Source organism: Balaenoptera musculus, chromosome 8, assembly GCF_009873245.2.
Source record: "Balaenoptera musculus isolate JJ_BM4_2016_0621 chromosome 8, mBalMus1.pri.v3, whole genome shotgun sequence".
Lineage (NCBI taxonomy): Eukaryota > Metazoa > Chordata > Mammalia > Artiodactyla > Balaenopteridae > Balaenoptera > Balaenoptera musculus.
In genome coordinates, this window is record NC_045792.1 from 83,677,199 (window position 1) to 83,701,214 (window position 24,016).

Below are 24,016 nucleotides of genomic sequence, written 5' to 3' on the forward strand. Positions count from 1 at the left end.
AGGGAAGCCCTGTCATCTCTGTTTTTAGGTGATCTTTTTTTTAAATATAAATTTATTTATTTTTATTTATCTATTTTTGGCTGCATTGGGTCTTTGTTGCTGCGTGCGGGTTTTCTCTAGTTGTGGCGAGCGGGGGCTACTCTTCATTGTGGTGCGCAGGCTTCTCATTGCAGTGGCTTCTCTTGTTGCAGAGCACGGACTCTAGGCGTGCAGGCTTCAGTAGTTGTAGCTTGCGGGCTGTAGAGCTCAGGCTCAGTAGTTGTGGCGCACGGGCTTAATTGCTCTGCGGCATGTGCGATCTTCCTGGACCAGGGCTCGAACCTGTGTCCCTTGCATTGGCAGGCAGATTCTTAACCATTGCACCACCAGGGAAGCCAGATCTTTTTTCTTGTTGATTCGTTACAGTACTTTAAAGGGTAAAGATCTTAACTCCTGTCTGTCATGTATGTTTCAAATATTTTTCCCAGTTTGTCATTTGCTTTTTAACTTTAATGGTGTCTTATAACATCTAAAAATGTTTAATTTTTATGAGGTCAAATATATCAATCTTTTCCTTTATCATTTTTCCTTTGCTTTTATTATTAGAGAGTTCTTCACTCTAGGAGAAGATATTCTCCACCTGTATTTTCTTCCAATTCTTTTATGGGGTCATTTTTTTTCATTTTATTCTTAAAGCCATCTGGAGTTTATTTTGGAATAAGATGTGAGAGAGACAACTCTTAAAAACACATTTTTAAAACATTACACATTATAAAAGAGTCTGTGCAAAGAAAATATTTGCAGTATTAAATGTGCCCAAGGAGTCATCACTTAACATAAAAAAAATTTCCTATGACATAGCATTTAAACAGTTCTTCAGAGTTCACTAAAAAAGGATTGGGCTGTGTTGAAACCTACTTTAACAGTTTTCTTTTGGAGCAGTTGTCTTTTTACTAATTAACTTTTATATTATTTGGATGTTTTACAAAGCGTACATATTGCTTTCTTAAAAAAGAAAGAAAAAGTATGCGCTTCATTGCATGAGAAGTTGATGCCACATGTCAGAGACAGATCTTGAATTTCACCTTTTCGTGACTAAAAGAAAACAAAAGAAACTCTTCATGATTCATAGGGCATGAATCATAAACGAAATTACTGAATGATTAAGTAAGTCTAATGACAACGGGGTGAAGTGGAAATCCTATTGGGTAGAAACCACAAACCCTAGTTTCAATGCTCCCCCTGATTCACTTGCTAAATTTCCTTAGATAAATTTCTTAAAATATCTGCACCTGTTTGTCAGTGCATGAAACAAAGATCTTAGTTGTCAGAAAAGATGGGCTTATGAGTTAACATGTTAAAGTATTAAAAGCATCTTGAACTAAATATCTTCATGAACAGGGTCAGCAATTCTAGTCATCAGCAACTCAGGAAACCTAAAAATTTCCTCATTTAATGTCTCCTCGTCAAGGCTCAGCTGTTCTTTCAGTGTGCATAAATTCTCAAAGGCTCACTGAGGGTAGCGGAATATCAGAGGTGAATGTTTTGGGAATAACAGATATTTCATGTTACTGTTAATGAGGCTGAAATAGTATTTTAAGAAATCTAGCCTTCCTTTCTATTTCTGCTACTTCTCTTTTAACAGATTTCAGCTTTTTGAGATGCTAATCATATAGATGTCCACAAAAGCTCACAAAAAGACACATGCTCCAGAAATTCACGTTTACTAACATTCATGCAAATATGTATATAATAACACTGATGTGGGTAACCACATGTTTGTGCATAAGCATATCCTCAGGTTTACCCTGAGCACATTAATGAAAAGAACTAATAAGACCAGGTAATGAGCAAATCAGTAAGATTATTGATGGTGAAAAATTTCTGACCCCACAACTGGTAAAGAGTTCTCTGCTTAATGTTATCCAGGCCCTCAGAGAAACCAGTGAAAAGAATTTATTTATTAATTCATTCAGCAAATATTAATTGAGCATCTGCCAAGCGCTGTGCTAAGCACTGAGGAAAACTATTAGGTTGAACTACATGAAATTGCTGATAGTCAAGCATTTTTTTAACTTACAACAATGGCAATTTCATGTAGTTCAACCTAAGAAAATTACAGAAATTCCTTAGAGAGGGAAAGAAGACAGAGTTGAAAATCATGAGAAAAAACAAAATTTTCCAAAATAGCAACTTAGAAGAAATAAGAGGGAATAAAAGGAAAAAGAAAAAAATAGGATTGGGAAACGGGAAAAAGGGAACATGTAAACAAAAATAGAATAGAACAATAAAAACATATGGAGGGCTTCCCTGGTGGCACAGTGGTCAAGAATTCTGCAGGGGACATGGGTTCAAGCCCTGGTCCAGGAAGATGCCGCAGAGAAACTAAGCCCATGTGCCACAACTAGTGAGCCTGCGCTCTAGAGCCCGTGTGCCGCAACTACTGAAGCCCACGTGCCTAGAGCCTATGCTCTGCAACAAGAGAAGCCACCACCATGAGAAGCCCGAGCACCGAAACGAAGAGTAGCCCCCGCTCGTTGCAACTAGAGAAAGCCCACGCACAGCAACGAAGACCCAACCCAGCCAAAAATAAATAAATTTCTTTAAAAAAATATGGCAATAAAAACTAATAAATTATTTTTTTATTTTTTAAATTGAAATATAATTGACACACAACAATTAGTTTCAGGTATACAACATAATGATTCAATATTTGTATATACTGTTGTGAAATGATTACCATGATAAGTCTAGTTAACATCCATCGCCATACATATTTACAGAAAAAATTTTTTTCCTTATGATGAGGACTTTTAAGATCTACTCAGCAATTTTCAAATTTGCAATACAGTATTATTAACTATAGTCACCATGCTGTACATTACATCCCCATGACTTATTTATTTTAGAACTGGAAGTTTGCGCCTTTTGACCCCCTTCACCCATTTCACCTACTCCCCACCCACTACCTCTGGCAACCACCAATCTGTTCCCTGTGTCTATGAGCTTAGGTTTCTGTTTGTTTGTTAGTTTGTTTGTTGAAAACTAATAAATTCTTTCTTTCTTTCTTTCTTTCTTTCTTTCTTTATCTTTGGCTACACTGGGTCTTCGTTTCTGTGTGTGGGCTTTCTCTAGTTGCGGTGAGCACGGGCTACTCTTCGTTTTGTGGTGCGCGGGCTTCTGACTGCAGTGGCTTCTCTTGTTGCAGAGCATGGGCTCTAGGCACGTGGGCTTCAATAGTTGTGGCACATGGGCTTAAGTAGTTGTGGTTTGCGGGCTCTAGAGCGCAGGCTCAGTAGTTGTGGCGCACGGGCTTAGTTTCTCCATGGCATGTGGGACCTTCCTGGCCCAGGGCTCGAACCTGTGTCCCCTGCATTGGCAGGTGGATTCTTAACCACTGCGCCACCAGGGAAGCCCAATAAATTTGAAATAATTTAATTCATCCAATGTATATTGTGTCCAACACTATATAGATAATCTCATGGTAGGCACAATGTGTACCTCAAAAGAAAGAGAAAACATTATTCTCCTTAGAGAAGAAAGACAGATCAATGTGCCCCATATTTTAAAATTCTAAATTCTGAGGATAAAAGAGAAAATGAAAAAAATATTGAGGCAGTTGGAGAGCCAAAACAGGGAAAATGGTAGTAGAAATACAAAAAAAAAAAAGATATAAATTCAATATAAATCCAAGAAAAAGCAAAGTTGAAAAGAAATAAAATAGGAGTCCTGATAATAGGAAAAAGATTCTGCAGCAATGTCTCCTGATAACACAAGAATGAAAAGTGTAAATCAAGTTATCAGAGAAGCCAAAGAAAGTAAATTTTAAAATGTTTTACTATCTCTTTTGCCATGTAGAAAATTATATTAACTTCCCATTTTGTACAATTAAGGATGAACAAATAATAAAATAGGTAATTTGTGTATATAGATAAATTCCAAATTTTATATTTTGATATAATGACTTCATTTGAAATAACATAAATTATATAAAAGCAAATAATCCAAAACTATCCAGACAGGAAAGAATAAATTAGAAAATTACTTAAATAGAGCCCTCTTTATACTTTCATGATTAAGAATGGTCAAAGACCCATACAATTTTAGCATAAGAAGGAGTCTTAGAGTTCATTCACATCAAACCTTCAATGTCTCAGAAGAGGCAGAGAGAGTGATGAGAAGTGATTTGTTCAAAGCTAGAGAGAAGCGGACTTAGGACTAGAACTTATTCCTTCTTTCATTCACTTAGTGGTCAGGAAATCCTGCCATGTGCCCGACAAGGTACAAAAATTGGTGAACTTTGTTCCTGGCTCTCAAGTTGCTGTCAGAGTGGCAGTGTTGAGGGTGGGTAAAAGAGACCCATAAACTCTACTAAAGCTATTAGTGTGCATCAGTAAAATAAACAGTGCTTTAAAACCCACATTTTATATGTCAAAACTCAGTCATTGAGAACTCTCATTTTGAGAGCTTCAAACCAGGGTGGTACGTAAAATAACAAAGGAGAATCCTTCACCAAAGAAGGATAAATAGGATCCTAGGTTGTAGATTTCCTAACAGGTCTTCCATATAATGTATGTCTTTAATCAGTACCAGCAACATCAGCACTCCGTTATTACCCTTCTTTGATGCAGAATAAATGAATGATTCTCTTTTTCTTTAATATTTATTTATATATTTGACCATAATGGGTCTTCGTTGTGGCACACGGGCTCTTAGTTTCGGCGTGCAAGATCTAGTTCCCCGACCAGGGATCGAACCCGGGCTCCCTGCATTTGGAGGGCAGAATCTTAACCACTGGACCACCAGGGAAGTCCCTGAATGATTCTTAAACACTGTCAGTTGTATAGCTAAAAATACATGATTTGTCTAAACTCTCTTTTCAAACATTGTGCATGAAAGTATGGTTTTGCAATTGATGCCAAATAAACTTGTGTATGAAAAACAACAACAACAACTGTTTACTTAGCACATTATTACCTGAACTTGGGTTTACAAAAAAGAGGCCAAAAAAAATTGTGCGGGGCTTCCCTGGTGGCGCAGTGGTTGAGAATCTGCCTACCAATGCAGGGGACACGGGTTCGAGCCCTGGTCTGGGAAGATCCCACATGCCGCGGAGCAACGAAGCCCGTGCGCCACAACTACTGAGCCTGCGCGTCTGGAGCCTGTGCTCCGCAACAAGAGAGGCCGCGATAGTGAGAGGCCCGCGCACCGCGATGAAGAGTGGCCCCCGCTTGCCTCAACTAGAGAAAGCCCTCGCACAGAAACGAAGACCCAACACAGCCAAAAATAAATAAATAAATAACTATGCCCTACGACAAAAAAAAAAAAAAAAAAAGAAAAGAAAACACATTAAAAAAAAAAAAAAAGGAAAGCATGGAAAAAAAAAATTGTGCGGCAATCACAGAGTAAGATTATGATGATAAAATGAGTCCAATGAGTGAAAGAACTAATCATAGCTGTCAAAATGCCAAGGTCTGAACAAACAGTGAGAGTTTTGTGACCAGCTATGACACAGGTCCTTGTCACAGGCCCCAGAGGGCAGCTCAGAACCACACTGACTCAGGTTCCTATGTGCCCTGTAAGGACTCTAAGGATTACTCTAAGGATTACTATTTTTTTTTAACATGACATGTAGTTCTCGTTACTAACCACAGCATGGCATAAAATCAGGTGACCAGGAAACCAGATAACCTCTCACACTGTTTTTGATTTTGTTATTAACAATCATTGTTCTTAAATGATAGAATTAAATGTGAGCTCTAGTCAAAAGTTCCTTTAGAGGGCTTTAAGCAAATGTTTAAAGTAAAATCTTTAACCCCTCTGCCTATTTGTTGAATCTGAAAATACTTGCATAGAGATATATAATCAGCCTTGAACAGTAGGAGTCTTTCATTTTCCACCTACTGATTTTACGGGGATAAATTAAAACAGCAAACAGCCAATGTTGAAATGTCAAGGCTAAAATGTCACAGAAACATAAGTTCAGTAAAGTAGCATCTTCTATTCTGAGTAGTCTGATGACACAGTTATCGCTGTGCCTTTAAGGATGTGGATGTGACCTTAACATCGCGGAGCTTCGTGGCTGCAACCTTAACATTTCCTGTCACAGTCTTTGAGTCAATCCTCATGCCCACACAATAGAGCGAGTTTCCATTTCATTCTTGAGTTCACACAGGTAGGTGGGTGGGTATGTGCTCAAACTCAGAGGTGCATTATCATACTAATCCAAGTCCATTAATCTCATTGCTCTGATTTTTTTTTCTTTCTTTTGAAATGAAATAATTCTTTCTCTCCTGCCCTCCACTGCTTGGTAATAACTCAAAAAAGCACTGGAAAGAGTCAAGAGCTGGGCTACTACTTGACCAGTGACTCTCCAAGATCCTTTACTTCTTCATGCTTCAGTATCCTTTGTAAAATGAGATTCATAATATCTGGCCCAATTCTACAGATGGCCAGAATAAAAGCATTTAAAATGTTTTGGGAGAAAAGCATAAGAATACTGTGACGTTAAAAAAGCAAATGATACAAAATAAGAAGATGAATACAGCAAATAAATAACAGAAGAAATTGACAATCTTGAACAATGTTGTTACTGACTCTCTCTCTTCTCTCTTTGCTACCTAATCTCAAAATATCTTGCAGCTCCATAGTGGTTGAAGTTTGTGTTCATACTGCCAAATGCTCTAAGTCATTATAGGTGGTGGACCCCAAAGAGCTTTTACTTATGTGAATTCTATCTAATGGTATTTATCATATTACCTGTTAAACTGAGAAATTTTCAAAATATTATTTCAAATCAAGACAACAAAGTGTACTTAGTTTTTGTTGTGTTCCTGCCTAGGCTCAAAGAAAAGCTCAAGATTTCAGATGACTACTTGTTTGAAAAAATGATGTTACAGCTATCCTGCCAGGTATGACTAAAGATAGCGAATAACAGTACAGAAAGCACTAAGAACAAGCAAATTTTATTAATCTCTTTGAATCTCTATAAAAATGTACATATTGATACTTAAACCTACTACCATAGAAAATACTGGAAAACACAATACACATGCAGGCGCCCTGTTAGCTGAGTGATAACATCATTACACGTCAAACAGCCTCTGGAAATTTCCGCTGTATATTCATGAGAGAATGAAAGTGAAAAAGGCAAATCATGTCTTTGTACCATAAAGGAAATCATTTTGACCTCGGAGACCCCTTGAAAGGATCTTGGAGATGACCCAGACCTGGGGGACCACGATTTGAGAACCAACGTAATCGATTAATTTTTAAGGTCACTTCCCATTTCACAGTACTTCTCCGATGAATGTTTTGTTCTCCTTCGCGGACCACCCTTTGAGACCTAAGGTCTCAAGACAGAGCCCCTAGCCTAGTGGAACCCAAAGCGAAAAGCCGCGGACGCTCCGTGGGGCGCTCTGCTTAGCTACTGGGAGCCGAACACGCTCCCCTGAGTCGGCGGAGGACGCGGGATCTAGAAACTAGTCCCAAACCTGCCCCCGGCGCGCCAAGGCGGGGCCAGAACTGGCTGCGGGCGGCCGGGCTCGCCCAGGTCTCAGGGCAGAAGCTGCGGCGGCAACGGCGACAGCGACAGCGAGAGGCGGCTCCCCGGAGACGCCTGCCAACTGCCCGCCCGCCGCAGGTGGGCCGGCCCCCGGGAGGAGGAGTGCGGCCAGGTACTTCCAAGCAGCTGCTTCCTCCTTTTCCCACAGCTCCGCGGCTTCCCGGGATCAAGGCTGGGCCTGCGCCGCGCGTCCCCGTGCCGGCCAGGGCGGCGCTCCGCGGACCCCAGGCGCTTCCTCGAGCGTGCGGGCCACCCGGCCCTGCGGAGAGCAAGGCGAGGGTTTTGGGGGCGCCGAGACGGAGGGTCTGGCGGCCGTAGGGACTACCCAAGCACGGGGCTCCGGCCCGGGAGCTGCTGGAACATGCGCCCGGAGCTGCAGGTGCGGGGTCCGGCGGCTCGGCCCCGACGGGGAATGGGTGACTCGAAGGGGGCCACCTCGGCGGACCGGGTTCGATTCCATCGGAAAGCAGAGGGCGGCCGCGGCGATAGGTGCCCGCTCTGCCGTCGACGGAGTCCGGAGGGTGGGGTGGGGAGGCGAGGGGTAGGGCGGAGGCGGCATTTGTCCCCGGGCACGCTCTCGGGGCCGCTTTCCGGGCGCGGGTCGGACGCCGGCGACCGAAACCGCGCGCGGGGCGCAGTCGCGCGGTGGCTTTGAGCACAACAGGTAGGTGACTCAGTTCCCACAGGAACTCAAAGTGCTGAGCCAGGGGCTTTTTTGACGTGTTTTTTGTTGGTTGGTTGGTTATTTTGTTTGTTTCGGTTTGTTTGACAGTTGCCAGACTATGTTTACACTCCTGCTGCTACTCAGCCAACTGCGCATAGTTACCTTCGCGTTTCCTCATGGCACAGGAGGTCCAGAGGAGTCTAGGCATGCAGGAGAAGAAGGTAAGCCTGGCTTCCGGCTCCAAGAAAACCCTCCTGGAAACCCGAGTCGGATTGCAGAGCTCAAACCAGAAAGTGCAGTCTTTGAAATTACATGCCCCCATCAATCATAGAAGCACTAGAATGTCCTTTAATTTGTGGTTTATTTGGTAATGTTGTGGTTTGTTATGTTAAGTGCAATTTATACACATTCATTTCTGTGAGTTACTTTTGGTAAGTATATATTTAAGACCAGGTTGGTGGTTAACTGAATGGAAAACCTATTTCAACTTCTGAAAATCAGTGAGTGCCGTTTTTCTAGATGAAGCTATGTGGTAATTATAATGAGCATAATTCTTCCAGTTCTTGCTGGAAAGATGGACAGGGAGACCAGGATCTAGTCCGGATGTGTTAGGAGACTCTGGGCAAGTTACTTAACCCCTTTCAGCTTGTAAAATGATGGGGGGTGGGGAGTGGAATGATCTCTGAGGTCCTTTTTTACTTTTAAATGCCTGCTTATCTGGGTAAAGTCAGAAGGTGTGAGAAGATTAGGTTTGGGGCTTGCTAACCTAGAATTCCATACCTTGTGGACTCCAGGTCTTAGACTGATTCCTGCCCATATTTTGAAAGCCTAACCAGAAAAGACAGAAAAGAAAAAAAAATTGGCTTTCATTTCTCCCTGCCTGGTCATTGTACTTCCCTACTCAGTGCCAGTGCTTTGGATCTACCTCTCCACACATTCCTGTCCCTTATTCATTCTCATCAGATCCTACTCTTTGTTTTCTTTTGGGAAGGATCCGTTACACTAATACTCCTGGATGACTTATTAATGATTAATACAGCTTAGTGTCTCAGACCTTTTAGGAGGGTGTGTGTGTGTGTGTGTGTGTGTGTGTGTGTGTGTGTGTGTGTGTGTTAAGATAGGGCAATTTCTTAACCTGAAGGAATCAAACACTGACGGCAGAATTCTAGGCAATTGGATAGGCTAGCCAGTGGGATGGGGGAGATTTGGAAGGAAATCCTTCTTGGTGCCTCCCAAGTTGCACCATATATGTAAGTCCACTCATATATAAGGTGGATGATCCATACTCAGCAGGACCAGATGCTGATCTCCAGAATGGTTGTGAGTGTATTCATTCATTCACACGATACAGCATAAAAGACAAACTCAAGGACATCACAAACTATGGAAGGAATTTAGAGATCATACTTGAGTGCAGAAGGCTGGAGATATCTGTGGGAAACGTAAATGAAGAATCCTGTATATTAAAAAAGCTGATTTGTTCAGTCATAACCTCTTTATTAACATATACTATGTGCCAAGCCCTCTGCTAGGCACTGGAGATGTAGAAATGAAAGACTGTAATCCCTGACCGGGAGGACTACTTCATCTAGTGGGAGAGGCAGGGTGTAAACTGATAATCTCCATAAACTCTATGACAGAAGTAAAAACAGAGTTTCAAGAACAGAGGAAAGAGTGAGTTAACAGTAACTCTGTCTCTGGAGAGTTGTATGGCACAGAAGCCAGTGCTGTCTATCTGCAAATGAGATATAATAAATGTAGATATGAAAAGTAATTAGGAAAATAAAGGACCTTCAGCTGCATTCCGATAAAGCCCAAAGGTGGGGTTGAAATGACCTAAAAAGAATTTATTTAGAAAGCATGGGGAGACAGGAGAGAGGAGGAAAATGGAATATCTCAGTTGGTGGGCTTAAAATAGGGGAATGCACAGGCAACTTCCTAGGATGGTCTAAGACAGGAGACATAGAGATGGAAAGACAATCTGAGGAGGCAGATGCAAAAGTGCAAAGGCCAGTACATCCTCCAGCAATGGCCAGAGGGAAAATAGGAACTCTCGCTGGAAGTTCGGGATGCTCCAGGGGCAAGGAAGTTTGCCTCTTTCAATTAAAAGCAAACCCAGGGCTACTTAGAACCCAAATAACAAAGGACAGTATTTCTCCTAAGATCATAAGGGAGGCAGGAAGATGTTTGATAAGGCACTGAAAGTCTAAGGTCAACCATGGACTGATTCAGAACTTTCACACTCAGGGAAGTGGTAAACAGCAGCCCTTCCTGGAGGGCATGTTTTATACATCAGTGAAGACTTTCGTTGGCATAAATATCATTTCAGGAACAATAAAAATATTTATGACTCACTTTTTTATTTTACTTTTAAGTTGAAAGTCCCATTTGGAGGGCAGGGGCATTTTATAACTCAGATAACTGACTTGAATAGGAGACCGACAATGAGAAATTTGGCACTGCTTTTCTAGCCAATAAAATGTAAAGATCTGGGCATGTCTGAGAAGTAGCAATACAGAGGCAGATTTCTAATTCTCCATTCTGAAATTAGATTTCATGTAGTAAGTACAATATAACTAAGTTAGGCAGGCTCAGAGTTACTTCATCACTGGTTTAATATTTTAAACCTATGCCAAGCTGAGTAACGGACTATACCTCTGAATTGCTTCAACTGGTAGAATTTAGGTCCAAGAGTTCCTTCCCACTATAGGAAAGTCAAGTTCATTTATTTATTTTTATAAGTAATTTTTTGGGCACCTCTATGTGTCAACATCCCTGCTTTAATGGAATTTTCCTTCTAGCTAGCGGAACAGAGTGGTAACAAGTAAGTAAGTAAAGCATACAGAACACCAGATGGTGATAAGTGCTATGAAGAAAAACAAAGTATAGTAGGAGATGGGGATTGCCAGAGGTGGGTGAGTGGGGATGGGGTTCAAGGTAACATTGAACAAAATCCTGAAGAAAGTGAGAGAGCAGAGTGAAAGAAGAAAGTTCTATTTAGAGGAAACAGCAAGTTCAAAGGCAGGAGAGAACCAGGCACGTTGGAAACCGGTGTAGCTGTAGGGGACAAGGAGAGCCCTTAGAGCAGTGGTCCCCAACCATTTTGGCACCAGCGACCAGTTTCGTGGAAGACAATTTTTCCACGGATGTTGCCGGGGGATGGTTCAAGCAGTAATGCCAGTGATGGGGAGCGATGGGGAGCGGAGCGGCAGATGAAGCTTCGCTCGCTGGCCCGCTGCTCACCTCCTGCTGTGCCGCCCGGATCCTAAGAGGCCTCAGACCGATAGTGGTCCGTGGCCCGGGAGTTGGGGACCCCTGCCTTAGAGGGCCGTTGCAAGATTCCCAATGAGAGATGATGGAGACTTGGAAAATTTTTCATTCTGTCTCCATTAGGTGGTAGTGTAAAATCTACAAGAAGACAAAGAAGAAGAAAGAACAAAAATATTTTATCACACTGGTCTACCTTTTAGAATATTTCTCAAAACAGCTATCACCAATGATCCCATTCTAGCTTCCCCCTTGGTTCAAATAGCTCATATGTGTTATTTCTAACATAGAAATGAATACACTAGAATAGCACTGGCCAATAGAAATAAAATATGAACCACATAAAAAATTAAAAATTTTCTAGAGCCATATTTTAAAAAGTAAAAAAAAAAAGGTGAAATTAATTTTAATAATGTAGTTAATTTAACCTAATATATCCAAAATATTTAACCCAGTATTTCCAAATATAAGCAATAGAAAACATTGAGATATTTCATATTTTTTTAAACCATGTCTTTGAAGTCCCCTGTATATTTACACTTACAGCACATCTCAATTCACACTTGCCACATTTCAAGTGCTCAATAGCCATATGTGGCTAGTGGCTACTGTATTGGACAAATCCAGCTCTGTTAAGATTCAGACCTGCTTGGAAAGGTGATTGATTAGTAGGCAAAATATCTTGGCCAAGGTGTGACTGTTCCCAAAGGCTAAGAATAAATGGCCAACCTGAGGTCACTCTCAAATCAGTATTAGTCTTCCAGACCATGCACTGTCGTCAGTCATTTTTTTTGGCTGCATTGGGTCTTATTTTTGGCTGCACGCGGGCTTTCTCTAGTTGCGGTGAGCGGGGGCTACTCTTCATTGCGGTGTGCAGGATTCTCATTGCAGTGGTTTCTCTTGTTGCACAGCCTGGGCTCTAGGTGCGTGGGCTTCAGTAGTTGTGGTGCGTGGGCTCTAGAACACAGGCTCTGTAGTTGTGGCACAGGCTTAGTTGCTCTGCGGCACGTGGGATCTTCCCGGACCAGGGATCAAACCCATGTCCCCTGCACTGGCAGGCGGATTCTTAACCACTGCGCCACCAGGGAAATCCCTGTCGTCAGTCTTGATCCATCTTTCAGTTGCCCACTTTAATATATTCTTCCTTTAGTAATGGTTAGCAGTGAGAAATACCAACACTTTTATTAAATTCTTATAAGCATTTGGGGTAGTTCTCAGAGAGTTTCTGAGTTCCAGTCTCAGTAATATGATCTGGAGCAAGATCACTTCAGCTTTGTGTGACACCAGAACGAGTTTGAAGTTTTCAGGTTTTGAAAATACTGCCTTGGTAGGATATTTTGGTTTTGTGTCAACCTGTGCTTAGCTATGGTGTTTACCATTTACCTTCCCTACATGCGCATGTAGACGGAGTCTTATAAAGCTTTGTAGACACATGTTTAGGGGCTGAGTGGAGGGAGCTAGTCCTTTGGGAGGGACTGAATGGCTTTTAATTAATCTTATAATTAACTTATGATTTTATTAGCTTAGAAGTTTAAAAATTTTTGGTATAAACCTGATAGAACAATTTTAATATAAATGTATGAATTTATAATTTTAAAACATAAAGAGATCTTAGTTATTATTTAGTTCATATTCCCATTTTCCAAATGAGGAAATGGCAACCCAGGGACTTCCCTGGAGGTCCAATGGTTAAGACTCCATGCTCACAGTGCAGGGGGCATGGGTTCGATCCCTGGTCAGGGAATTAAGATCCCGCATGCCACACGGTGCAGCCAAAAAAAAAAAAAAAGTGTTTCAGGAAATGGCAACCCAGAGATATAAGTGACTTATCCCAGGATATAGCTGATAGCTAAGCCAAATCAAAAAGAAGAGTCTCTGTCTTCTAACTCTTAGTCCAGTACTCTGTCCATTACACCAGACTAATTTTTCTCAGTCAAGATAATAGGAAACCAACGCTTTAGAAATAGAATAATCTGGCCTGTCATTTATTGCAAAAATAATTGTCTAGAGGGAAAAGTGGTACTCAAATAATTTTTATTTATGCTGATAATTTTGGACATAATCTACTCAAGTATGTTCTGGAATTTTGTTAATATCTGTATTTCATAGTTAGCAGGAATTATTTTTACTGATGATATTTCTTTTTGTCAGATTTTAAAACCACACAAGAAAGTTTGGTATAATTTAACCACATCAAAAGAACTATATGCTTTTACCATAATTAAAACAGGAATTTTCTGCCTTATTTTTTATCAGTGTTTGAAATCTTTCTATTTCTTTGCTAGTCTTTACATCAAAAGAAGAAGCAAACTTGTTCATACGTAGACACCTCCTATATAATCGATTTGATTTGGAGCTCTTCACTCCCAGTGACCTAGAAAGAGAATGCAGAGAAGAACTTTGTAATTATGAGGAAGCCAGAGAAATTTTTGTGGATGAAGATAAAACGGTAATTTGGTTGATGATGTTAATTGGCTAGACATCTATTAAATTGTACTTAAGAAAGTGGCACTTTCAGTCAGTAGAGATTATGTGCCTTAAATAAAATTCAGATTGTATACCTGTTATCTCTTTCTACTTTCTTATATTGTAATTAGCCCATTTAGACTTGGCTTTATACTTAACTGGGCTTACAGTAATTAGCAAATTATCAATTTTGTCATGATTTTCTGTGTGTAACATTATGATATTCAAAGACAGTCATGAAGCAGAGCGAATTAAACTTCAGGATATTGTTTGAGTTAGCTCTCTGACTCAGGCTTCAATCATTCAAGACTCAGAGCAATTTTTTCTATTAGGACTTAACCATTTTTGATTACTGTATTTATATTTCAAGTACTTATTGACGACCTACTATGTGCCAAGTGCTCTGCTAGAGACTGAAGATAAGATATATAGTCCCTGCATTCAGGATTTTATTGCTTGGCAATAAACTTTTAGAAGTTCTCCCTTAAAATATAATTAAATCCTATCTGTTAATCCTGAAAAGGTACAAAACAAACAGCCAGCACTGTCCCTGTTATAATCTGGCATATTCTTTAAGAATGACAAGTGACCCAGATTTTTCACTTTTGTAGATTAAATAACCCCAGCTCCTTTTCCCCTTCCTCAAGAATCCCATTTTACTCTTTGGTCAATAAGAACCTCTTTAGGTATCCTTTAAATGCAGGTGTTACTGAAACTTAGTTCTTTTTTCTTCCAAAACTTTGCCCAGATTCCATTCCCTGCTATTATCTGCTGCATCTATTAGAGAAGGGAAAGGAAGTCTACTCTGCTTTGTAGTTGTGCCTGTTGAAATTCTATTGTTTTTCACAAACCCATCTTCTAATTTTATCACAGTTCCTTAAAAATGGCTTCCATTCTCTCAAGTAACACTGAATTTAAACAGTCTCAGGGATGTCTTTCCAAATCAATAAATAACTTTCAATAAAATCTCCTAGGAAACTGAGGGCTCACCTAATGTAGAAAAAAATCAGACTCCTTTTCAAACATGATAATGAGTCCTCTGCTTCAACTTCCACCTCTGCTACTTTCATCGACTCTAATGCGATAGCGTCCCCTGATGCCTGAGCGAGGGCTCTGGGCAGGTGAAGGGAGACTATCAGCGCACAGTAGTAGAGAGCTAGCGCTGGCAATAATCCCCTGACCAATTCCAGAGTTGGAAGAAACAGTGGTGGGTGGCAGTACTTTATTAGAGTGAGCCACGCCCTCCAGCATGAATGGACTGGTATCCTACCTGTGGCACATGCCAAGCGTTTACCACCCCTAGTCTAGGTCATTGAGACCAAATGAAATGACAATAAAGAAATTAAATAAACTTGGAAATTTTACCTTTCTCTTAGATGACATTTTGGCAAGAATATTCAATTAAAGGACCAACCACAAAATCAGGTAAGACAAGAATTGATCAATTTTCATGTTTTTTCCCACCCTCTATCATAGTACATTTTTAGTTTCATTGTTTGAATTTGGTTGTTGCACAACATACATACCTTGTAAAGCCAAGGGAGATTTCTCAGTTATACACTGGGCTATCTAAGACAGAGAAGGCCACATTCATCTATTTACACACTGAAAATCAAGTTTGGTGAGATAGTAAGGAAATGAGATAATAGGCTTAATGCTATTTTAAACAGTTCAGCTAAGTCAAGACTTGCACAGAATAAAAGTAGGACTCTATTAGTTTCAAATAGTAAACTATTTTAATTTTTTTTTCTTTTTTACCATTACAAGTGAATGGAATACTTATGCTAGTAGGTAAATTAGGATTGTTAGGTAGAATTAAGTAACTCCTAGAGAGAGGAGATCCTTTATTTTATCTACATTTATCATCTCTAGCTGCTTTTTAGTCAGGTTTGTTTTGTTTTGTTTTGTTTGTGTTTGCCAGCTCTTTTTTCATTCCCCCTAGGTCGGGCCCCAGCTATAGGGAGACTGTATTACATAGCTACACTGGAATTGCTTACTACATTTATCTTAGTAGTTAATACCAAAATGTGTATAGTTGAACAAAGAACATGTTTATCCCACTTAGTCTTGACTTTCATCCATTTAATATAACATTTAAAATAAATGAAGCTAGGGACTTCCCTGGTGGTCCAGTGGTTAAGACTCCACGCTTCCAATGCAGAGGACGCATGTTTGATCCCTGGTTGGGGATCCTGCATGCTGCACAGTGTGGTCAAAAACTTTAAAAAATTAAAAATAAATGAAGTCAGAACTAGGGCTTTTAGGAAGTGTATCTAAATTTTTTCTGGTCGTGTCTCTAGCACAGACTTTTAAAAGTAATCTGTATTAATTATTAGATGCTTAATAGCATGCTTACACCCAGCATTAAATTTATTGAAATCATAAGTGGTGCTTTTCAGTTGTTATATTCATGTTATTTTAATGATTTATCTTAAGATGCTAACAGAGAGAAAATCGATGTTATGGGCCTTCTGACTGGACTAATTGCTGCTGGAGTATTTTTGGTTATTTTTGGATTACTTGGTTACTATCTTTGTATCACTAAGTGTAACAGGCAACGACATCCAGGGTAAGTACCAAATAAAAATATTTAATTCACTATTATACATTCTATACTGTCATTTTTAAATGGCTAAAAAAAATGGCTGCCTTTTTTTAAAAATACACTTTTGACTTTGGAATAATTTTAGATACACAGGAAAGTTACAAAGATAGCACAGAGAGTTCCCTTATATCCTTCACCCAGCTCCCTCGTTGCTAACATCTTATGTTACCATAGTACATTTGTAAAACTAACAAACCAACATTGGTACATTACTATTAACTGAGTTCCAGCACATTAGTAAAGCTTCATAAAGGCCATAATTGTTTGCATAATAGAATCTCAGCATCCTTATTAGAATAAAAAGTTATTATCTTCTCTATTATCTGTAAGTATAGATGAGAAAGTGTAGAACTAACCTTATTCGACAAAAAGTACCACATGCGAAACAGGCTATCGAAATTAATGCTTATATATCCCTATGTACACTTTCAAATTCTGTGAAGAAGCTAATGATGGTAGCCAGGTGATGAAATGATTATGGAAATAGATAGTGGTGATGGTTGTACAACATTGTGAATATAATTAATACCATTGAATTGTACACTTGAAAATGGTTATAACGACAAATTTTATGTTATACGTATTTTACCATAATAAAAACTTTTTCTTTATTGTTAAGGTAAGAGTTTAGGGTAACAGATACGGAATTAAGATAACTCCATTGGAGGATAAAAGCTGAAGCCATGAGAGTAGGCAAGTTCTCTGAGTGTGATGAAAGGACAGAAGGCAAGTGACGGAGTCTTAAAGGATGCCCACAGTAAGGGTGCAGAGGAGGACATGCCAGCAAAGGGGGCAGAGGACAGGGGCAAAGTATAGTGTAATTCTATCCCCAAGCTGGAATTCCTGAGCAACTCCCTGAGGCATTAATATGATCGTGGGCAGGGACTAAGGAGATTGTCTGAGACTTCTGTAAATCCTATAAAATTTTGAAAAGTGAGAGAAGATAAGGAAAATTTTGTGCAATTTTTCTTAAGCCACTATGTTTTAAGCTGAGAGGTTTCCCTTACTTAACAGACAGGAAATGAGCAAGTTCTTCCTGTTTTCTAGGGCTTTTGACTAAGATTTTATTCAGTATGTCTTTCCCCACAAGCTGTAGCATACCTGGAAACTCACAGGTTAATGAAGAAATCGGAAAATATGTCTTTAAAGACTCTCCTTGCCGTTTATCTCTCCGTCTTTTCCACCCCATTTATAGTATTTTCCCCAAGAAGTCCCTGTGTGCCCTCACATTTAATAATTTCCTTCAAGGTCTGTGAGCACAGCCATTGTTCAGTGTCCTCATGCTCGACATTGTCTTCTCTCTTCTTTCCGGTTTTTCTTCATTTTTCTACTTTTCTGCACCACTACACCTTCTTACCTTATGCTTTTTTTCTCTGAAACCTTCTAGCTTCTTTCCTGCATGAGGTTAGAAGCAGAATTCAAAGACACAGGGAATAAAGAGGTGCCATTATTATGCATATTTTCTATGTATGTTATTATAAAATTTTGAAAACTTGGGTATCTCTTATTTTAAAAGTTTTTTAAAAAATTTAAAAAAATAAAAATAAAAATTATACTTAATGTTAGTACAGTATAATGCTGTACTGTTTACAGGTCATTTTTACATCTACTGTCTCACTTTGATTCTCACAGAAACCCTTTATAGGGGACATTTCAAACTAGGTTAACCAGACATTCACTTGTGTTAAGATTAACTTTTAAATACTTAGTAAAGTACCGTTCAGCAATTGTCCCAAGAAATTCTTGCGGCAGAGTTACGTGTTCTTTTTCTACATTTTGCAAGTCTGGAAGTGGGGGAAGGGTGAGGAATATTTGAAAAAGAAAAGAGTAAAAAATAAGATCATTGTTAGAATAGTTTGTCTCATTCCTCTGTAAAAACATGCCAAGAAATGGGAAACAGGATCTTTTCATTTCTTAGTCCCTATATTTTATGGAGGAAAATAGGCATAATATAATGCTGTCAGCTTATTTGAGATGTTCCTGGTGCATACTTTCTGATTTCAATCATGTAAGAAATCACTGTGGAGACACTTAATGACTTTAATATAATTATACTGTTCCTGTAACTTAAATTTTGAAGGTCAACATGGAAAAATTCACTTCTTCAAATAAAACATCTGTCTCTCCTGTTTCCTATAAACAAACAAGTAGAACTTTTCGTCACAAGCTAATGAATGTGGCAAGTGACAAGCCTACCATGAATACATTCCAGATTTCTGACAGAGGAGGAATTGTGTTGACTCCTCTAAGTAAACTTCTGAGGCTATCAGTCACCTCTCAACTATTGAAGGGCTGATTATCCAGTTCCTAGATTTACACAGATTTTTTTCTTTTCTTCTCTCTGCAATTTTCCTCTCTCCTCCCGTCCAATTCCAGATCTCATTATAACCTCCAAAGGAAAAGGCATTCTAAGGGGCAAATTGATTGATTTAGTTTGCAAAAGTTTGCAGTATTTTGGGTCTGCTAAGCTGTCTTTTATTGGGAAGAATACTGTAAATATTGACTAGAGGTTGGGGATTACCTATACATTTTAATTATCTTATTAGTCATAACGATAAGAGGTTAATTTATGCATAGATGCTTCATAGGCAGCCAACTTCACAGTCTAAACAGATCAATTTACTAATGTCTAAATTTTAATTTGTAATTCACAAGTGAGAAGGGAAAATGTAGTTTCAAAACACCAGACCTGTGTTGCATTTCAAATTTCATTGGCTGGTGGTGTAGGTGACAGAGTTTTTGGTTTCTGTTTTTTTATTTTACTTTATTTATTTATTTACTTATTTATTTATTTTTGGCTGTGTTGGGTCTTCGTTTCTGTGCGTGGGCTTTCTCTAGTTGCGACGAGCGGGGGCCCCTCTTTATCGCGGTGCGCGGGCCTCTCGCTATCACGGCCTCTCTTGTTGCGGAGCACAGGCTCCAGACGCGCCGGCTCAGTAGCTGTGGCTCACGGGCCTAGTTGCTCCGCGGCATGTGGGATCTTCCCAGACCGGGGCTCGAACCCGTGTCCCCTGCATTTGCAGGCAGATTCTCAACCACTGCGCCACCAGGGAAGCCCGGTGACAGAGTTTTGTGAAAACAGTGGCCATATTGAACTAGGCCATATTTTTTTTTTTAATTAAAAAAAATTTTTTTGTAATTGTTGGACTTAAATCAATGGAGATCAATGGGGAAAAGATAATAATCTGAGAAAGGGAACAATACAGGTGAAACCACAGAGATAGACCAGAGAATTCATTGCACATACAGAGGAGAGTAAAGAGGCTACCTTGGCAAGAGCAGAGAGCTATAAAATAAAGTGAGGCCAGAATAAGGGAGGCTTTGAAAAGGGAGGCACAGGAGTTAGAACTTGATTCAGTGGAAAGTAGGCTGCAGGTTAGACTTTGCGGAGAAGAATGATATGATAGAAGTCCTGTTTAGGAGGGATGACCAAGGCAGCAGGGATTCAGTGGGGAACAGAGGAGAGAGAGACGGGCATCGCTGTTCTGACTATCTCTGTGGCATCAATTTCCTAGGCTTGGAGTTATGCTGCCTTTCAACAAAGCCTGGATTTGGTTTCACACCATACTTTGAGAAAATTTTAATTCAGGAGCAGGAGAAAAAAGGGAATTTCACGTGTTTTGAGTCCTTGTTACAGTGTTCCGACATTGCTTAGATGCTTTACATAAGACATCTTTCTCAATCCACACAAAACATCTCTGTTGAGGTAGCTATTATCCCCATTTTATAGAGGAGGAAAGCTGAGTTAGGTTACCTTGCCTCTGGTCACATAGCTATGAAATGACAAGATCCTGTTTCTTACCCGTGACTGACTTCAAAGTTCTTGATCTTTCCATTATATCAAGATTCTTCAGAGTTTATGGTAAAATAAAACTGTTGTTATATTAATAAGTCAGGTTCAGGGACTTCCCTGGTGGTCTGGTGGTTAGGATTCAGTGCTTTCACTGCCATGGACCCGGGTTCAGTCCTGGTTGGGGAACTGAGATCCCACAAGCCACGCAGCATGGCCAAAAAAATTAAAACAATAAAATAAATTGGGTTCACCTTTATCAAATGGTTGGATTTTTTAATATTACTATCTTACCTAAAAATGCTTGCCTTTCCTAGACCTCAATGCTGTCTCTGTTTAGTTCTTCAGCCACCTACGCAAGAAGGGGCAGACACACTCCCTCCATCATTTTCAGAAGACCTGAGGAGCCTGTCTTGTCTCCATTGCCACCTTCAGTGGAGGACACAGGATTACCTTCTTATGAACAGGCAATGGCACTGACCAGAAAACACAATGTTTCACCGCCACCACCATATCCTGGACCAGCAAAAGGGTTTAGGGTATTTAAAAAATCTATGTCACTCCCATCTCACTAAGCCCACCTTGTTGTCTTGGTGATATAGGACATTCACATTATTTAAATGGTTTGTTTTCCCTGAACCAAAAAGACATGTCAATTCAGCCCTTTATGACAAACTGCAGAGACTAAAGGAGGAATAAGCACGTGTACTATGCCACTGGAGATCTGTCAGCATCCTGGACCTGAACTTGATCATAATCAGCTGGATAAGGAACTTTGTATCTTTGCAGTTAAGAAGAGAACACTTTTTTGTTCCTTTTAATGGTTCAAAAAATCTGTTATGGATGCCACAGCTACAACTGGGGAACTATCTGTATCCTTTGTACAGAAAAAGTTTGTAGATTTCTTGTATTGAATACTAAAAAGGTAAGAATTTCTAATTGTTAGATTATCCCAAGTCATAATATTTGACTCTTTTTTAGGATTTCTTTTTGGTTGGAAATACTTCACAGAATTTTGCATTTAAATATAAATTGGTGGCCTTTATATAATCACTTGTTTTTTTATTTTAAATTATTGCATAGCATTCACCATATTTTGCACATTTTTATTGTGAACTCTTGCTATCAGTCATGTTTTATTATGGGGAGTGAGGTCAATAGTTTTCTTTTAAAAAAAAACAAAACAAACACTTGCTAGAGAGTTAGTTCTTCAGAGGAAACAGGGTTGCAATGTTACGGATTTGCAAGGGTTGTTATACCACCAAATAAAGATACAGGCCTCAAATCTAGGAGTGACTAGAACTTGATAAGTTGTACATATTAATGATGAGTAGACACACCCATTTTCATTGCTACATTATCTGTATCTGACTATAACTATTAATCTGGAAAATTTGTTGAATTTTATAAATAATAGTTTGAGAACCTGGAAGAAGTAACTTACTTTTCTGCTATCAAAATAATATTGATTAAAGTTACCAGCAACCCCCTGTATCTCTTAATGTCTAGACACAGAACACCACAGGTAATCATTTTGACCTATATTTTGTATTTTCTTCTAATTGTATATATGACCAGTCTTCCCTTAAGAACATAGTAGAGTATAAGCTATAAACTACTGGAATGAATGTTTGTGCACAAATTTATTTGAGTGGGTGTGTACGTATATGTGAATTTGTTTCCTCTTTGCAGGAGCTCAAAAAAAAAAATACTCCTTGAGAAATAGAAAATTCTGTTCTTTATGTTTTTTGCCAGGCATTGCTTTTTTCCTATTTAAGACCATTTATAAAATTGTATTTTGTTTTGTAATTTTTACAGAGGTGAGATTAAAACTTACATGCATTTGATAATTCCTTCCAAATTAAATGTTTAGAAAATATAAATCATATTATACTGTGTGTTTGAGTGTATGTCTCTCTTTTAAGACAGCATGATCTTAATGCAGATAAAAGAAAGATCTTAATCATTATAGACTGCTGAAGACTTTACCTTTTATATTTTCAGAGTCTCTTTGGTTGCGTGTTACAAAGAAATCATCTGGCAACATTTAGATATAATTAGGAAGAAGTCTTTTTAAAGCCACCTACATTACCTATAAAAATTTTACTGTTTGTCATACCTTGGCTTACATAAGCACTTTTCCTCATGTAACTTTGCACTTTGCCCTTATTTTAATCCTCTTTAAAGGTCGGAGGCAAACTCTACTCACTTTAGCAATCACACTAAGGCATAGAAGGATAGCTTGACCAAAATCTAACATGTTGGTGAGAGTTAGGTTTAGAATGAGCAAGCACACTTTTCTAGGCCCATCTCATACCTATAGAATTACACTGTCTCAAATTATGAAATTATAAAATAGAGACAATTCTAAGTCTGTATGAGAAATGTATAAACATTTGTCATATATACATAAATGTATATGGGTGCATATATTACATATCTGTATATGTATTCTCACACATGTGTTTCTTAGGATGAATAAAAATACAAGATACGATATATCTTTTATTGAATCACAATTTGAAATATTCCATGAACTTGTTTACTCCCATTGACTCACAAGAATCTAACTGCAAATCTAGCTTCAGAGCCTGTGACAACCCCGTCACCCCAGCAGTAGCCTAGATTTGTCATGTGCCATCATTAAGTGTGAAACTGTTGCTCTGACTTGAACAAATCTAGAATTTATCATTAAGATTATGAAATAACTGGTATTTGTAGAGCATCCAATGTTGAGCTCATAATACTTTAAATATAAAAAAGAAAATGTGATAGAACCATAATCAACAAATACTTATAGTAATTAAAAGGAAAATATCAATATAAAATTATTGACACATATTTCTGTCCCATTCACGCTTTTCTATTCCTTGTATACTTTTGGTGGTGGGTTTTCTGGTTTGATTAACTTGTTTGTGCTTCTTCCCTGGGTAACTGATTAGTGTTAACCATTAAATCTGTTTTTGACACAAAGCTTTCTAGTTAGGTAGATCAGTTTTCCCCTCTATCACAATCAGGAAATGAATGTAATATGGGTATGAAAAGGGAATAAGCCTAGAAAAAGACAAATACACATTAATAGGGTTATACCTGCAGTAGGCTAGATAATTCTACACAGAATATTCTTTTTTCAAGATGAAAAAAATCAAAGAGAACACAAATTATGACTGTGTCAAAGTTTTGCATCTGTTAATATTGTGCCCTCTGAGTGATTATACAGAGCTGGGTGAAAATTCTCAGAACAATTAAAAACTAGAGCAACAGCGTCCTCTGTGTCTGGTTTCCCGTTTGCCTGTAAAATTCTAATCATTTTTTCCTATTTCTCTGAGAAGTTATGTATGTGTGTACTTTTCCTATATGTGCAAGAGAATTTTTTAGTGAGAAAAGTTTGTTAGTGCTGTTTAAAAGCTTAATTTCATATTATTCATTTTGCTTTTGTTCTAACTGAATGTGAAATAAATTAGTTACCAGTTTGATTTGAAATGTTGTATGTGACATTTATACTACTAGAAGAGTGTCTAGAATTTCTGTAGTTTTTTTTTTTTTTTTTTTGTAGTTTTTTAAAAAACTAGATTCTTTTGCAGATCCTGCCTGTGTAGCATTTTGGAACACATATGACATATAATGATGCCTTCAATCTTCTGTATTGTGTGTTTCCTTCAACATTTTTTTGTTGTTTAC

The 24,016-nt window shown here is 38.8% G+C and overlaps 1 protein-coding gene across 4 annotated transcripts; it reads left to right on the forward strand.

The window, feature by feature from the left end:
* Positions 1–7,522: 7,522 nt before the first annotated feature.
* On the forward strand, positions 7,523–23,874 carry PRRG4 (proline rich and Gla domain 4). Of its 4 annotated transcripts, none has more exons than XM_036862022.1 (6): positions 7,523–7,655; positions 8,316–8,428; positions 13,760–13,923; positions 15,317–15,365; positions 16,377–16,509; positions 20,676–23,874. In XM_036862022.1, the coding sequence occupies exons 2-6, from the start codon at positions 8,326–8,328 to the stop codon at positions 20,908–20,910; spliced, it is 684 nt and encodes a 227-aa protein (XP_036717917.1). In that variant the 5' UTR covers positions 7,523–7,655; positions 8,316–8,325; the 3' UTR covers positions 20,911–23,874. The 4 variants fall into 4 exon arrangements, with proteins under 4 accessions (XP_036717917.1, XP_036717920.1, XP_036717918.1 ...); XM_036862025.1 differs by having other exon boundaries at positions 7,556–7,621; XM_036862023.1 differs by lacking the exon at positions 7,523–7,655 and adding an exon at positions 7,796–7,922.
* Positions 23,875–24,016: the final 142 nt, after the last annotated feature.